Below are 15,951 nucleotides of genomic sequence, written 5' to 3'. Positions count from 1 at the left end.
GGCGACCTAAGATTGTACCTCTGTTTTCACTCCTACAGAGCTTACCTGGACATATTTCGATAATGATCTAAATCTACAAGATGCCAGGCTCGATTTCTCAGAAATATGCATACTGGACTAAGCTAGTTTTCTTAAGAAACGTATTGTATTTGGCAAACAAAAACGTCCAGAACGAAGCAATCTTTTAAATCCCTCAAAATGAACTGATTTTAGATGGGAATTCATTTTAAAACCTGAGTACCCGAGTATTAATTTATTTATTTATTTATTTGATTGGTGTTTTACACCGTACTCAAGAATATTTCACTTATACGACGGCGGCCAGCATTATGGTGGGTGGAAACCGGGCACAACCAGGGGGAACCCAGGACCCTCCGCAGGTTGTTAGAAGACCGTCCCACGTACGGCCGCGTGTTAATGAGAACATCAACCAATGGATCTTCTATATGTTTTAAAGTAAAACAGTCACAACATAATATCACACGATCACATGGAAATAATGGTGTTTATATAATATGAATGCTGTTTTAAAATATAAATACAACACAGGTATGCGAGGAAACTATGGTATTTCTGAAATGTAAGAATTTCTCAATTTATTTTAAATGACAATCTGAAAAATCAAAACATATTCTCCACCTCACCTAATGCCTAAGGTAAAATCGCCTAACAGTTTGATTCTGAGATTTTTTGATTGACTTGACTAAGTTGTTATGTGTTTTTTTTTTCCTAACGCCATCCTCATTTGCAGAAGCAAATGTTCACACGTGGTGCTTTTCACACGTGTTAACTTCAGATGTTCCTCATTAAGGACACCTGCATGTTGCACCTTTTCCGTTCAGCACTAATGAACCTGTAAATCAACACCAACATTAATGCACCTTATGTTTGTTGACACAAAGCATATCTATGCCATTACAACCAGAGCAAAAAAAGAAATATAATGGACCAGGCTTAGAATTTTTCTAAATTTTGTTTTCCAACTTAATGTTGGTAAAATACACTATTTCCACAAAGTAATAAGTAAAAAATGACAGTGGTAAAAACATGCCAGTGTAAGAATTGAAGTGGATTGTAACATAATTTATTGTCTGCTCCTTCAGAATTACTTCACATTTGCTTTTACTGTTTACTGACAAATGCATTACAGAAAAATTTATAAGTTAGTTTTATATATGTAAAGTTGATAAATTGTCCACATTTGCAGATCATTAAGGACTAAGTCATTATGCAATCCTCAGTTGATAAAACTTTTCCAGTTTTGAATAAGGTTTTTTTTTGTAATCAAATCTCCATCATTTTATCCAGGTCAACAATTGCCTCATTTGTGAACTTCCCTGTAAAAAAAAAAAAAAAAACAGAAAACACAAATCAAATCATATTTCGACAGACTATGACACAAACTGAGCTGATTATAATTTTACATTTATATGTTATGTATTCAACTACTTTATAATAATTTCAAATTTAAAATGATTTTTTATCATACTTTGATTTTATAAACTGGTTGCATTTCTGAGTCATTGTCAAAACATTATCTGAATACGGGAATTTTGAGTTTCGACATTGCCACATAATTGTGACATCTTTTTGTGCCACAATGTCAGTGAACAAATTAGTGCATGGACAAGGGCAGGTATATGCTGTATTGAAAATTATCCACTAAAGACAACTTTAATATACTGAATTACAAAAAATCTGCTGAACAAATAAAACTAAAACTGCATTCAGTTATACCGCTTCCAAGCAGTCTGTGCTTTTAGATTGATTTAAAGTCAACTTTCTAAAACTGTCCTCTTTGAACACAGACGGTTCAAATCTAATAGTTCTATGCTCTTCTGAAAAGACCACATGTTTGTTCAATACGAGCCAAAAAATAGACGTAATCCATACGAGACAACAAACTCTTCGAAGGGAATTGTATGTACCTTGTGGAAACCAGATCTCGTATTTTCATGAAAACAAAACTATTTCAGCAATACCCGAATCACAATCTCCCACAAATGAACCACAATGTCCACATTTAAATCCAAAATGAATTTGGTAACTATGGCAAGGAGTAGACTGGATCTGAACCCTAGGCTGCTAGGACTGATTGTCTGGTGCCTAATGATTTCATGGTAATTGAAAAAAAAAAGAGAGAAGAAAGACTAGATTTGAACCTATGACTGCTAGGGCAATGTTCACTGAAGCTATGGTGAAAGACAGTGAAAAGAAAAAACAAAAAAACATTGCTCTCAAATAGCAGTGGTGAGCCACACGTATAGAGAGATTGTTCATTTGATTTACTGGTCCTGTCACCAGACAGAATTAGAATACAAGCTCTATAGCCAGAACTCTTCAGGGAATGGGTTTCATGCAGTCTGGCACGAAGTTAATTGAATGGGAGGTCTTATCAATGTGTGTATGTCCACTGAGGGGTTTTATGTCATACTTCATATTTTTGATGGTTTTTTGGTCATAACCTGAAAACTATATCAAGCACAAAAAAATTCTTACAGATTTGTAATCCGAACACCAAGCAGTACTATACAGTGGGTTTATTCATCATTTTGAGCAGTTTTTAGACTTGAACTATTTTTAAGCTAATTTCACTGGTCAGTTACAGCACAACTTACATAGCAAACAAAAAGTTTTTGTGCAATATAGGTCCGGCAATCCACCTAAAACTTGCTAGTGAAATTTCAAGTTTTTAATGCAATTTAATGGCCAAACTATCACTCAAAGAACTGCCGTCCTCCATTCAAAAATAAAGATCTGTAGCTGATCTATCTACCATCCAATTTTCAGCTTCATTGCTATTAAGGTGTCATGTGACATTTGAAAAAAGACAATAAAATGAGCTTTAATTGCAGTTTAAAGAAAAACTATACATTGTAAGGAAAAAATATAAGTATGGTTGTCTTTAGCAGGCCAAACTACATCCAACTGCTATCTTTTTTTTTCAAAATTCCGCGTCACAGGTCATCACATGACTAAAACAACATTTCTCAACCGATAAAATTTTCAATCCTGATACCTCCAGTAGTCTTGTACATGCATATCAATTTTCAATGCAATCTGATCAACGGTTCTGGAGAGGAATTTTTTTTTTAGATTTCCATGCTGATCCAATTAGTGGAAAAGTGGGTCACTGGTGTGTAAAGTTTTATACACCAGCAGGTAGCCCAAGCGATTTGGTAATGAACATTTGTAGAAAGATAACAGCTGTGACGCACAGTTTTCTCGCAAAATGAAAAAAACAGTTGTCAGAGAAGAAGAAAAATAATCTGAGCAAGAACAATTGTCTTCCAAGCAAAGCTTATATGCCTAATTAAAGCTGTTATGTTCCTCACAGCGATACCAGTGGCCAAGCATCAAGGCCCAATTGAATGTCAAATAAGCAAACATTATGAGAGTAATGCACTGAACTAATTTGCTCATGTATAGTAATACAAAGTTACCTCCACAGTCTATCTTAAATGCACATCTATATTTTGCAGTAAGGTGGTGTCATTTAAATATTTCTAGTTAGAAAATTATAGATCGTAGCTGAAATCTGTTGGCATGCTCCAGAAACTACATGCCTTGGGCTATAATTTGGTGCAAATCTCAGATTTGTAGCTTTCGTAGTTCTCGAGTTGCAGGTCATTGAAATTACGTGAAAGAAAAACGTTTTTCACAATACCTCTAAAAATTACATAGTGGTCAAAATCCGAAAGCAAATTCCAAATCAGCATTGGCAAATACACCAGAATACATGAAAACATTAGACCTTTTTTATGACATCATAAGTTTGACCAATAGCAAGCTTCAAAACTTTTTAATAGATGTCTAAGATTTCTTCAAACTTGTTCTAACTGGGATCACTCTACAAGTATATCAAATTTCAAAAGATGCGTTTGTTGCTGTTGAAAGGTTTTGATCAAAATCCAAGATGGCCACCACGTCACCTGACCAAAGTTAACCAAATTTGCCTCATAACCTTGTTCTTAAAATCCCCAAATTTCAGCAACATCCAACAGAAACCTTTCTGTTTACAAAAGCCTTCAAAATTCTTTCAACAAATGGAAGAAAAATAATTAAAATCTGAATGATTTCAATTACTTTATGTACTGGTATATACTCATTAGCCCTCCAGTCTCAGAAAATGAGAACACCCAAGCACATTGGGAGGTCACCATGATGTAACGCCGAATATCGAAACTCTTGTATTCTAAGCTTTCACACTGCTGCCTCTCTAGGCACTAAAAAGATTAAACTTTAGACATTCACTTTAAACTAAACCATATATAAACGGACCAAATCCATAGTGTCTATTCATCAAGCACATGCAAACTCAAAGAGACATAAAAGAAAAATAGATTAACTCCTGCACATTTTACTGTATACTACCAGAAATTGGACATTGGTTAACATATAAAGTTCTCTACATGTCAACCAAAACAAGACTTGTATCCATGTCTGTAACGAGGAACATACATGAAGAGTATGCTGAATACTTCAGTGTATTAAAGATGACTTGTATTACTTCAAATGCTTTATACTTTTCCATTCAAAAATTGTATCTGTATACAAACTGATCCATTTATTTAGAACTGATTTGTGGGTGGGTGAATGATAGCCATCATTATGGTACAAAAAGATAAACCTTGATGCATATGAGATTGGATAAGTTTGACTGCAACCAATGCATTATTCCTAAAATATGTCAGTAACGACATAAATGGAAAACTTATAGCACCTATACTGATGACTCTCTTTACTTTACAAAGTTCAGTGACACTGTGAAATGTGAAAGAAAATAAAATAACTGGTCCAAGGGAGACTACTGAAAAGAATACATCTTTAAGGGACAACACCTCCTCACCTTCATCTTGCTGGACCTTCATTAAGTGACCCTTAACAAATAAAGATATCATCAAAGTAACTGGAGAATTCTAATGTTTGTATGGTTCTAGTATAAAACTGCTTTCCTCAACAGACTCAGCAACGTTGGTGTATGTACTACAATACCTTCAGATGTATAGTAAGAACTCACCCATTGCCATAATTGTTTGCCCGTTATCTAGCACACAGTCCTTAAGTTCACATCTCTCATTTATATGTGAATTTGCTCCAATAACACAACCAGTAATCACCGAACTGAAAATGAAGTCAGGATGTTATGGTGAGGGTATTCATATGCATGTGTATATATATATATATATATATATATATATATATACATACAGGAAGTATATTTATCCATTTATTTAGTTTCTCTTTAATACCATACTTCAGATATTTTGACTTATATGATGTCAGTCAATTTTATCAGTGGAAGAAATCAGAATCTGGCATAAACGATCAACCTTTGGCAAGTTACTGATGAAATTTCTCACATGCAACATACAAATACGCACCCCATGATATTGGTGGACGACAACTGGTCTTCAACAAGTGACAGACTACATGAATGGTCACATGAGTATCTTTGGCCGCTTATTATTTATCACCAAGGGGACAATAACAGTCAAAGCCAGGGAATATACATATTCACTTTCTAAGGCTGGGTTTAAACCAGCACCTCTGATGTTCTTGTAACTGAATGCAAGCATCTTAAACACTGCCACATCCGCCTCCATACATACATAAAAATGAAAATTGATGTCCATCACTTTTCCATTAGTCCTTTGTGCTATATTATATTAACCAATTACTCCCTACTTTCGAAGTTAAAGTGGGACAACACATCATCAGTAAATTGAGAGAAAGCACAATTTTATCAGGCCATGCTTAAGAGTATTTCACATACATGATGGTGGTCAGGTGTATGATCGGTTAAAACCAAGTTCCTAACAAACCTCCTGGCTTCATTTTTATGGTTTCATGACATATGTACATGTAGGCCTACTTATTTATTTTTCACTTACTCGTATACTACAACAAGACCAAAAAAGTAATTTGAAGCAAACTTTTACAGGAAAAAATGATACCAACTCACCCTTCTTTCACAGTCACGTGACCCATAATGACCGAGTTTGTTACCTTCACTCTGTCCCCAATAGAGCAATGTCGCCCAATCACGGATCGCTTGATTGAAACTTTTTCCCCTACACTGACTCCTTCTCCAACAACACTGTCACTTCCAATCTTCAATGACAATATTCAACAACACTGTTTACACAATGTTCATACCCCCCCCCCCCCCCCACCACCACCATCCCTTCACAAATTTTCAACAATACTACCCAACAATGTAGTTTACACAACGACCACAACACTGTCACTTCAAGGCTTCAACAATAATATCCAACAACATTGCTTACATAATGTTCACAACTCTGTCACTTCAAATCTTCAACAACAATATCCAACAGCAATGTTTACATAGATAATGATGAAATATTTTTAATGCTAAAAGCACAGGGAAATGCATTGCTCTTTTTTTGGAACACAAGCTAACTGAGGCTTCCACTCTTGTGAAAATCCAAAATATAAAGCAAAAGACATTAGTGCAAACATCTTGTTACTTGTATGTATGATTACTTCTGCAGTCACATTACATTTTCCATAAAATCTAAATAGACAAAATGAAAATACAAGTACTGTATAGTAAGAATGAAGTCATACAATGTCCAGTTTACCAGTGTCTAAATGCAGTGTTCAAAGTTCAGCAATACTGCTGTTTGTTTGAAGTACCACTCAGTGTAGGACACTGAATGTGACTTACAAATCACCATGTTTGACATTCTTTCACTGAATACAGTTCACTGCACCAGTTCTTGAACTGTGAAGGGTCAGTATCATAAAACACATGCTTTACAATTTCATCTAATTCCAAACTCTTCACCACTCCAAGCATTATAAAGACTACAAAACACAGACAGCATCAACAAATGTATACTTCAAAAATAAGTGCATACACCATCTCATAACTTTTCGAATGTTTCCTAAAATACAGTTGAAAGGTAAACCATATGGGCCAAAATATATTGACTGTATATTTGTCAGATAAGTTACAAAACAAAAAACTCCAGGCTTTTGAAACTTAAAATTTTTCATTTTCTTGTACATACTCATGCATCCATGAAGCTTTATGTAGGTGTCATCACAGAGTATGTGCTTGGAGTAACTTTACACATGCCATGTCTTTTACATCATAGAATTTCCAAAGACAGCTGTATGTTGTAAAGAATCTGAGGGCAACAAAACTGGACCTCTCCCAAAATGCATAACACAATCCCCACGACAAAACCTTGATGGGACAAGCCAAAAAAACTCACCTGAGATTTTTCTTTGGTTACAACAGACGGGTGAATCAAACTAATGTCTTTTGTAGGAAACAAAGTCGGCAATTGGCGAGAGATCTAAAATATATGAAAAACTATAAACATTTAAAACCCGTCAGAAGTCAGACAGCAAAATATTATACATGGAGAAGGTCTGATCCCTTCGATAGTAAGATGAACAATGATCCAAGTCTTTTGGACTGACTTGGTGAGTGTTACATTACATAACATGGTGTAACAAGATGTTTTCTTCAGTGCAGTGTGAGGGAAATTTAAATGTAAAGTAAAATAAAACATTTCTGTGATTTAGATGAAATGTTTGTGTTATCATAAAAAAGACTGTTTTACCAAGCTTCAACCACTGCCTGTGCTTCTATCATTGAACCAAAGGGAAATTCAAACCGACTGTGACCTCTTGTAGATTTCCACAACATTCTACATTATTTATGTCTTGGAAAATAAAAAGTCTCTTCAAAATTTTATATAAGAATGACTGCCTTTTGACCAGTAAATACTGCTTGACTTACCTGTCTGTTTGCCTCACAATACGTTCCCAAGGTATTTGCCCTCACACAAAATCCACCATCTTGGATATATGCATAGCACCGAATCTTGTCTCCGTGATAGCAGTCAGCCATATCTCCACTATGGTCAATCCAAGGGGAGAACTCCTTGGCTAGCTTTTCCATGTCATCTTCTTTAATAAAACTGTATATGTCTGTAACAAAATATGCCATTAATTCATACATCACTCATTCCTGAATCCACTCATCATACTTCTCTGAAACCATTATATGTCACACTCTATTAAATTCTTACACCTACATCATCTTTGTTATTCCATGCATCATCACATTTATATATTTCTACAAATTTTTACCTTATACAATCACGATTTTAATTATATTTTCCAAAAAACATACAGGTTTTGATATATTTTCAACCACGTCTACCTAGACTTATTTAAGAAATTCTGCAAAGCCTACCATCTACAGGAATAAATGTTTGCGACAAACTTTTCCATTGGTAAGTGATGAGGTCAAGAAACTGTACATGCTAGTGTCTTTATGCCTGTTATATGTTTATATTAAAACCTGTAACTGATAAGGATTTCAATTAAAAAATGTTGGGTAAAATATATATATGTTTGAATTTACCAGTCATTACCTTTGAATTTACCTGTTCTTATTGTTTTGTCAGGAGAAAACACTGACTGGTTAACTGAAGTTGGATCCTGGTCTAATGACATTTGAGCCTTTGAAAACTGCTTTTTCACAAGATGAGGAATAAGTTCTCCTTTCACTGTGGAAATGTTCCTAAGAAAACACAAACAAATAATAATTGTGTTTTGTAACAAAGATGACTAGCATACATACATGTGTATAGTTACTAGGCAGAAGCTGACAATCAAACTTTTCAAAAAGTTTGAATTCAGAATGACAAATTGTTTTGTGAAGTCTGTAAAGAATGGACTGATAAACTGACAGACAGGGTGTAAATCCATCACCTTCTTAACTATGAGCGACTCACAAATATATGCCTAAAAGTAATTCTGGAAATGATCTCCTTTTTTGCCTATCCCTTTATTATATTCATCTCCACAAAGCAAAAGTGACCTATCACATTTTATTATCATAATTATTTCAATGGGCTACTTACTTTTGTTCCTCAAGGTAATCCAGCACCCAACGCTTCATCATATACATATGGCAATCCACCAAATTTGACTTGACACAAAAGTGAGGATGCCTGTATTAAGGATAAACACAATTATATGTGAGGTTAAACAAGTCTGACCACAGGATAAATACTGGAATGGGCTACTAGAATGAAATGTATTCAGATATTTTCCAGCCATGACTTGGTGATATCACAGTCTGCCTAGTAATAAGACACTAGATATATAACAAATTTACCATCCACAAAGTGGGCCAGAGAGAAGGCAGAACATGCAATTACTGACATCATTGTAGTAATGCCAAAAGAAAAGAATGTTAAATTTCCTCACACATGAAAGTAGTGTTACCTTTTGTTTGTGTTTCAATGTAGCAGAATGCTAGACTAAGTTTCATCAACTTATCTACATACCTTTTGAGCATTGTTCTTCTAAACTTGATTATTTCATCTAAATCTGCTTCACACGACAGAAATAACATCCGGTTCTCTTTCCCTTCCAATCCAAAGAAATCTCTCTCTGAAATAAAAAGAACAGATATTTAACACATTGATACACTTACCTACATATCTGTTAAAAAATACTAATAGAAAATCAAAACTAGCTTAAATCCACTTCACATATACATAAATGTACTTCACACATTATTTATGAACTAATACGATTCAGCTTTAACACTGCAATTATGAATACATATAAATGTATTTCATTTACACATGATTTATAAAGTTACGTGTGTATAAAGGAATGAATAATTTAATGGAGGCAATGAGTTAAATGACAAACACTGGAAGCTCACAATCTTGTTACTATGAATAGACATGGTTAATCCATTTTAAATACATGACAGAAAGTTAAGAGATGTCCGTCTTAATTGTAATATTACAGAATTGTAATAAGATTCCATTCTTTAGCGTCTACCTTCTGTTTTCCTCTTTGTTTTGACTCCTGGAGCTGGAATATCAGCAAATTGTTGAGGGACTGTTGATAGTAAAGTTGTGACAGTTGCATCATATGTCCGGTGAACATCAGCCAAAGTATGAAGGGGGAGGTTGGTTATAAGGTCACAGCTCAGAACAAGCAAGTCAGTCTGCGAAAAATGCAAAATGCACATGCTTCACACATTTGGTCAAGTCTGCTTTACACTGTATCAAAAGTATATAAATAGAGAGAAGTAAGCCACTGTGTTATAGCAGTTTGCATGTCTGTACTCCCTCCAACCTGGCTGACTGCTGCAGAGATATTCCTAAAATTAGACATAACAATTCTGAGGAACTATAGGAAATATCTCCCTGTGTTGTTGTTAATATCATGCTATGAAGGTCAACCTCAACTCACTCAATTACCACTGGTACTGGGATAATGTTGGTTACTAAGTATTAGCATTTCTTGCATAATGTAACATCAGACAAAACTGAAGTGAAAACAACAGAACAATTTTGTTTCTGTTCAATCCTCCAAAGCTTCCAATACAGGCATTGATAACTTACTAACTTTGCATAAAATAATCCGGATTACTTTTATTGCAATCCTTATCCTACAACCCACTATATTTTTTTCAGTAACTTCTTTGGAACTAAATATCTCCCTCTCTCTACTTTTATTTGATTGTTGCTGAATGCTATACTCAAGAATTTTTCACTTAAATATCTACAATTGCAGTCACATTTCTTCGTATCTTGAAAGCTGGCCAACCATTTTGAATATCGCTACTACATGTATATTCTGAGAGTTATCTGAGAAAGAAAAAAATGAAAAATCCACTTTCTCTTCAAAAATGACTTACTTTTACTTTCTCTCTAATATGACGAAGTGAGTCTGCGGTGCCCCAGTTACTGTTGTCTGGGATTGGGACATACTCTAACCGAAGTCTTAGGTCTCCTGCATCAGAAACTGCTCTCTGAATCTCTGCCAGCTGAGATTCTAGTACAATGATAAGAGCCTCTGGAAAGATTAAACACAAAAGGATTAGTGAGAAATATGACTGTTGACAACGTTTTTTACTCTATCAGATGTGTTTATATTTTGATTTGATTTGATTTAATTTGCTTGTTGCATAACAACAATGAAAAGAATTTTTTATTTTCTACAAAGGCAGAGAGCTTTATAATGTGTACATGTAGTAGTGTCCTAGGCATACCACCCACCTTTGGCAATTTACTTATGAACTTCAATTGCATACCATATCTGGTGGAAGAAAAATGGTGTTCAGTAAAAGGAACAAAGCCACACAAACAATGAGAGTGGTGGAATCTTTATCTGACCACAGTGTAATTCCATACATCAACCTTTAATACAAAAACCTTCCAATCTACCTTCAAACCCAGCCCTTTCCAACATACTGATAGGATAACAGATAACTGGACGATTTCCAACAGGAAGAAGGGCCTTTGGGCACTTTGTTGTCAGATCTGTCATCCGGGATCCACGGCCAGCAGCCATTATAATGGGTTGAAATTCCATGCTGTTTTCTTGTTTTAAACTAGATCCTATTGCAAAAAAAAAAAAAACAATTGCTACTAACCTTTCATTTGATAAAATTCTGAGCAGAAAAAATGGATTCTGAGAAGAAAAAATAAACCTTCCTGTCAAAAAGCTTCCAATAAAGCTCACCTAATAATGAAATCATGGCATGAGAGATGTGATTGTCCAAGCTTAACTTACCCAACAATATCCAGCTAGTGTTTCATATACATGTTCATGGACTACAATTCTTGCCTTAAACTGTATACAGTTTGGCAACCAAACACAATTTTCCTGTCCAATGGCTGATGATTACCATGCAAAATATTGGAGCGAAGATGCTGTCAAATAGGGCTAGGTTATGACATAGTACAATTTAATTTTACTCAACAAGAGAAGCTGTTTACGTTCAACACTCTGCATTAATCAAATAAAATTACATTGGTTAGGCCTAATGATCATCCTGTCGGTATCTCAAGTTACAAAATTAATGAAAGCTTGCTACAGTTTACTCTCACTTAATTACTTAGACCTAAATTATTGAATATTACAGCCAGGAAAAAGGACAGTGAGCAAGTAAATGACTATTCATTCTTTCCCTATAAGGTTGCTTCAGGTACTACCCACTACCCAGGCACAACTTCTATTGTCATATTTCAATTTATAGCACGTATAAACTCAAACATAGAAGAGCACGCTTTTCGAAATACAGTTTGAACAGTTTAGAATAATTCGGAAATTCTCTGCTAACAGCACCCAGTGTAATTTAATAGCAGCACTTTAACCGAAAATCCGGCCTTAAAAGATCATTAAGATGGCTTATGATACGTGAAGTTCACAGCCGAGCTACACGTTATCAAGTAATTGGTGCAGATTTTAAAAATCGGACCTCGTAATTCAAATAGCAGATGCAGTTAAAATGCAAAGAAAATAAAAGGCATCAACATGGGTGTAACTTTTATCATTTATCCAGTTGTGTTCGTCGTAACCAGTGCAGACACCGACCGAGTAGGCCTATTTCAGATCTCAGTTACGTCAATAACACGCTCGGTCTTGTAAGGACACATGAGTAACTAAACTAAAGAAAGCACTCAAGAAAAGCATAAACTCCATCACTCACCTCTTTCGCTATGTCAATACCGCAAATCGCATTTCACTTTGAGAATGAAGAACAAAAAATCTGTGACAGTTAGGACCAGTAGAAAATGATGCAAACATGTGCGTTGTCGTTGTTGTTGACTTGAGTAACATATGTACCTCCATCCTAAAAGAGTTCCATTAACAACCGCTAAGCATCGCGCGTTGCATCATCACTAGTGAAGAAAAGAAAGTTGCTTTTTACTCCAAAACGTCTTTAGATGTAAAGTACTGTTGGTTTGAAAAGTTAATTCGAGGTATCACTTTAGTCTTGAAGCAGTTAAAGGATATTTCTGTGTCATCCATTCATGTTTTCAATGAAAACATTTGCTACTTGTTGATTACGACAAACAATTTAAAACTGTGGAACACCCAGAAGTTTCAACAACTGATTGAGATGAGCAAGATGAGTCCGAAGAAGACATCAACAAATATTTCGCTAACGCCAGATGCAGAGGTAGCAGACAGAATGGATTGTCGGCTGCCCCGTGCACTTTACTGGTCGACAAATCAAGTGGCTAACTGGATCGCCAAAATAGGTTTTCCGTTTTATAAAGTAGGCATAACTAGCTTGAGCTTATTATGTTATGATAAAATAGCCAGGCTTTAGGAGAAAATTCTATATCATTTGATTATATATGTGTATATCTGGTGTGGTGTTTTATAATATAACATGTTAATTATTTTGTCAGTATTTTCAAATCAAACTCATATGTCAAGGCAAACTCATATATTGGTCTAAGGGCCCTAGGTCTTTCTAGTCCCTTGGTTACAGTAGGCCTACTAGACAGATCTGTTCGTGCCTAGAGTTCACATTAAGAATATTGTCTCTTTGTATTAAATAATTTATCTGTGGGAAGAAAGCTTTGCTAAGCCGCAAAGTTCATCGTTCATTTCCAAAACCGTTCACGGAGAATGTACATAAAAGGCAGAGTTCATGAAGAGATACAATATTAAATATAAAAATATATATATATTTTTTGGCATAACTTTCATTTCCCTTAAAACCATGATTTTTATTTTAGATTTTATTTTCAGGTGTCGTTAAGTGTTTTTCTTCCATTTCAGAACTGTTTCACAGATAATTATATTACTGGAAGACGTCTTATAAAACTCGATGCATCTTCGTTGCCACGAATAGGAATCTGTGATTTTGATCACATCAAGGTAATGAATAGTTTGAGATGAGTCAGTGAGACCTAGTTGGGACTATTATATATCATAAACAGGAGGCCTCCGTGACCGAGAGGGTTAGCACGCCAGGGGGGCGCATGTAATGACCCATGCAGGAGCCTCTCACCAATGCGGTCGCTGTGAGTTCAAGTCCAGCTCATTCTGGCTTCCTCTCCGGCCGTACGTGGGAAGGTCTTACAGCAACCCGTGGGTGGTTGTGGGCTTCCCCTGGTCTCTGCCTGGTTTTCTTCCACCAATATGTTGGCCGCCGCTTGAGTTCGGCGTAAAACACCAATCAGATAAATAAATAAATATCATATACATGTATAATTGATTAAATAACTTTACCTTTAAAACTTTTAAGAATTTAAGCGACGAATGTATGAAACGTTCAATTTTCCTTCGTCGCAGTAGTCTTGTTTTTAATAGAAAGTTTAAAATTGATGATTTTAGGCTGTATTGGTATACTATAATCACCACACACATCAGGAAAGGATATGTGTGCATGTCTAAATATATTCAGTGGTATATATTTCAGTATACAGACGTGCTAACCTACATGTAAAACAAAGAGTTTTAAACTTTAATTTACGTGATCATTATATAAGTATACAAATGGGTAAGGTATTTTTGTTTGAATATATGTTTTTTTCTTTGACACATGTACTGTTTGAAGTTTATCTCAAAAAGCATCAGGGCGTTGCTGAAAATTGAGGAAATACCATGGGACCATCACATGTCGCTTCAACCCCGGAGCGATGTTGGTAAGTGGAATGACTGTATGATAGGATATTTACAACCAACGAGTTAGACGCAACATGTAACATTTCCGAGCTGGTCCGATATCATAGATATACAGTTTATTATGATGTTTGTAGCACCAAGTTTTAGTTTTCTATACAGATGCATCGTAGGTGTCAAACACACATTCGTGTATCAGTCCTCAACCAAATGAACGTTTCGGGTAAGTAATGGAAAGATCAGTGTTTAAAACAATGCTCAATACAAATCACCAAAAAACTAGAACGTAGATATAAAGTAAGAAGTTAAGACGGATGACATCGAAAATTGTAGTTTACATATGTTCCTATACTTTCCAAACAAATATTCAGACGTTTGCTAAAGTGTATACTAGTATGTGACCCGTCTAACTCACCAAATTACAATTGTGGTGATCATATTTATGTACGCCCATATATGTATATACAAAGGTATTATTAAATATATATCCATAGAGCATGTGTTCACTTCATTTTTTTCAATTTTCTCACTGTGCAGGGATGTATCTAGAGACCAAGTGTTTTAATGGAAAATATCGGGATCAATTGACCTACGAATCTTTCCTTAGCGACAGCGAAGACAAGAAATGGAAACCACCTTTAACGAACTTTGGTATTCTAACCCCGTCGTCGAATCATGAATTAGGCTGGCATGGTAGAATGAAACACAACTACAGAAAAATAGTTGTTCACAATGACAAGTGACGACAGACGTTCAAGCTGGAAGCTTTTGAAATCAGGTGGTGATAATGGGGATGGACTTCAGTTTTTGATACCACGAAGCTCTCTGTGAAAGTTTGTTGACACGTAATCAGTGGGACGATGCCGACTAAACTAGGGCCTTTTCCTATTCAGTTTCAGCTTGAAACAGCTAGAGGAGACACATGCAAGGTCAAACAATTGGTGCTTCTCGTATAATGCATTAAAAAAAATTGCGATGTATACCTTATTGTGAATTAAAGTAATTATCTGTAAAATATGATTTCTTGAACCAAATTTTGTCTTGAAAGAATGTTTTAGTCTTTGATATAATTTTTTCCCATGGACAAGAAATTTTCTTGCACAGAAAAAAATTTGTCTCTAATGAGGTTGCATTATTTATGTGTTAGTGAAAAGATATTCATTTTTGATTCAAATATACTTGTTTAGCAGGTAATGTACATGTTTGTGTGTTTGAAGGTGGGGGGGGGGGGGAGTGGACTTTATATATATAGACATACATATGACGTCTCAGACGATCTTGTAAACTCATTAATTACACAAGTATTTGACCTATCACGACCAAACTCCGTTTTCAACATACATGTAATCCCATCATTTCACGACTGCATCTCAATTTGGAAATCCTGAGTGATTTTTTTCCTTTTCGTAGTTTTGACACGGTGTCAAGTAAGAATTAAAACACGCAATATTCATAAATTTGTATATGACTACATGTTACTCCATGTAGCAGGCCTATTGTAAAACCAAT

General features: G+C 35.2%; 2 protein-coding genes across 4 annotated transcripts; one reads left to right on the top strand and one right to left on the bottom strand.

The window, feature by feature from the left end:
• Positions 1-368: 368 nt before the first annotated feature.
• LOC135470336 (translation initiation factor eIF2B subunit gamma-like) lies at positions 369-12,626 on the bottom strand. Of its 3 annotated transcripts, none has more exons than XM_064749206.1 (12): positions 12,512-12,626; positions 11,244-11,417; positions 10,715-10,872; positions 9,850-10,018; positions 9,342-9,447; positions 8,913-9,002; positions 8,421-8,569; positions 7,781-7,971; positions 7,248-7,331; positions 5,966-6,114; positions 5,021-5,124; positions 369-1,337 (listed from the first exon to the last, which is right to left on the bottom strand). In XM_064749206.1, exons 2-12 carry the CDS (start codon positions 11,389-11,391, stop codon positions 1,285-1,287), a joined length of 1,401 nt encoding a protein of 466 aa, XP_064605276.1. In that variant the 5' UTR covers positions 11,392-11,417; positions 12,512-12,626; the 3' UTR covers positions 369-1,284. The 3 variants fall into 3 exon arrangements, with proteins under 3 accessions (XP_064605276.1, XP_064605279.1, XP_064605278.1); XM_064749208.1 differs by having other exon boundaries at positions 370-1,337; positions 8,433-8,569; XM_064749209.1 differs by lacking the exon at positions 12,512-12,626 and having other exon boundaries at positions 8,433-8,569; positions 11,244-11,413.
• A 79-nt stretch (positions 12,627-12,705) lies between these two features.
• LOC135471743 (sterile alpha motif domain-containing protein 15-like) lies at positions 12,706-15,420 on the top strand. The gene is made up of 4 exons (XM_064751068.1): positions 12,706-13,084; positions 13,597-13,695; positions 14,378-14,465; positions 14,980-15,420. The coding sequence occupies exons 1-4, from the start codon at positions 12,926-12,928 to the stop codon at positions 15,183-15,185; spliced, it is 552 nt and encodes a 183-aa protein (XP_064607138.1). The 5' UTR covers positions 12,706-12,925; the 3' UTR covers positions 15,186-15,420.
• Positions 15,421-15,951: the final 531 nt, after the last annotated feature.

This window comes from Liolophura sinensis, chromosome 7, assembly GCF_032854445.1.
Source record: "Liolophura sinensis isolate JHLJ2023 chromosome 7, CUHK_Ljap_v2, whole genome shotgun sequence".
Lineage (NCBI taxonomy): Eukaryota > Metazoa > Mollusca > Polyplacophora > Chitonida > Chitonidae > Liolophura > Liolophura sinensis.
This window is presented reverse-complemented; position numbering and strand designations above follow the sequence as displayed.

What these genes read in the sequence shown, in the direction of transcription:
- LOC135470336 (XM_064749206.1), bottom strand. Translation starts at nt 11,391, where the DNA reads ATGGAATTTCAACCCATTATAATGGCTGCTGGCCGTGGATCCCGGATG. An exon ending in AAGAACAGGTAAATTCAAAG is followed by an intron (nt 7,972 to 8,420) that starts GTAATGACTGGT and finishes ATTTTGTTACAG; the next exon opens with ACATATACAGTTTTATTAAA. An exon ending in TAACCAAAGAAAAATCTCAG is followed by an intron (nt 6,115 to 7,247) that starts GTGAGTTTTTTT and finishes TTGTCATTGAAG; the next exon opens with ATTGGAAGTGACAGTGTTGT.
- LOC135471743 (XM_064751068.1), top strand. Translation starts at nt 12,926, where the DNA reads ATGAGCAAGATGAGTCCGAAGAAGACATCAACAAATATTTCGCTAACG. An exon ending in GTGATTTTGATCACATCAAG is followed by an intron (nt 13,696 to 14,377) that starts GTAATGAATAGT and finishes TACTGTTTGAAG; the next exon opens with TTTATCTCAAAAAGCATCAG. An exon ending in TCAACCCCGGAGCGATGTTG is followed by an intron (nt 14,466 to 14,979) that starts GTAAGTGGAATG and finishes CTCACTGTGCAG; the next exon opens with GGATGTATCTAGAGACCAAG.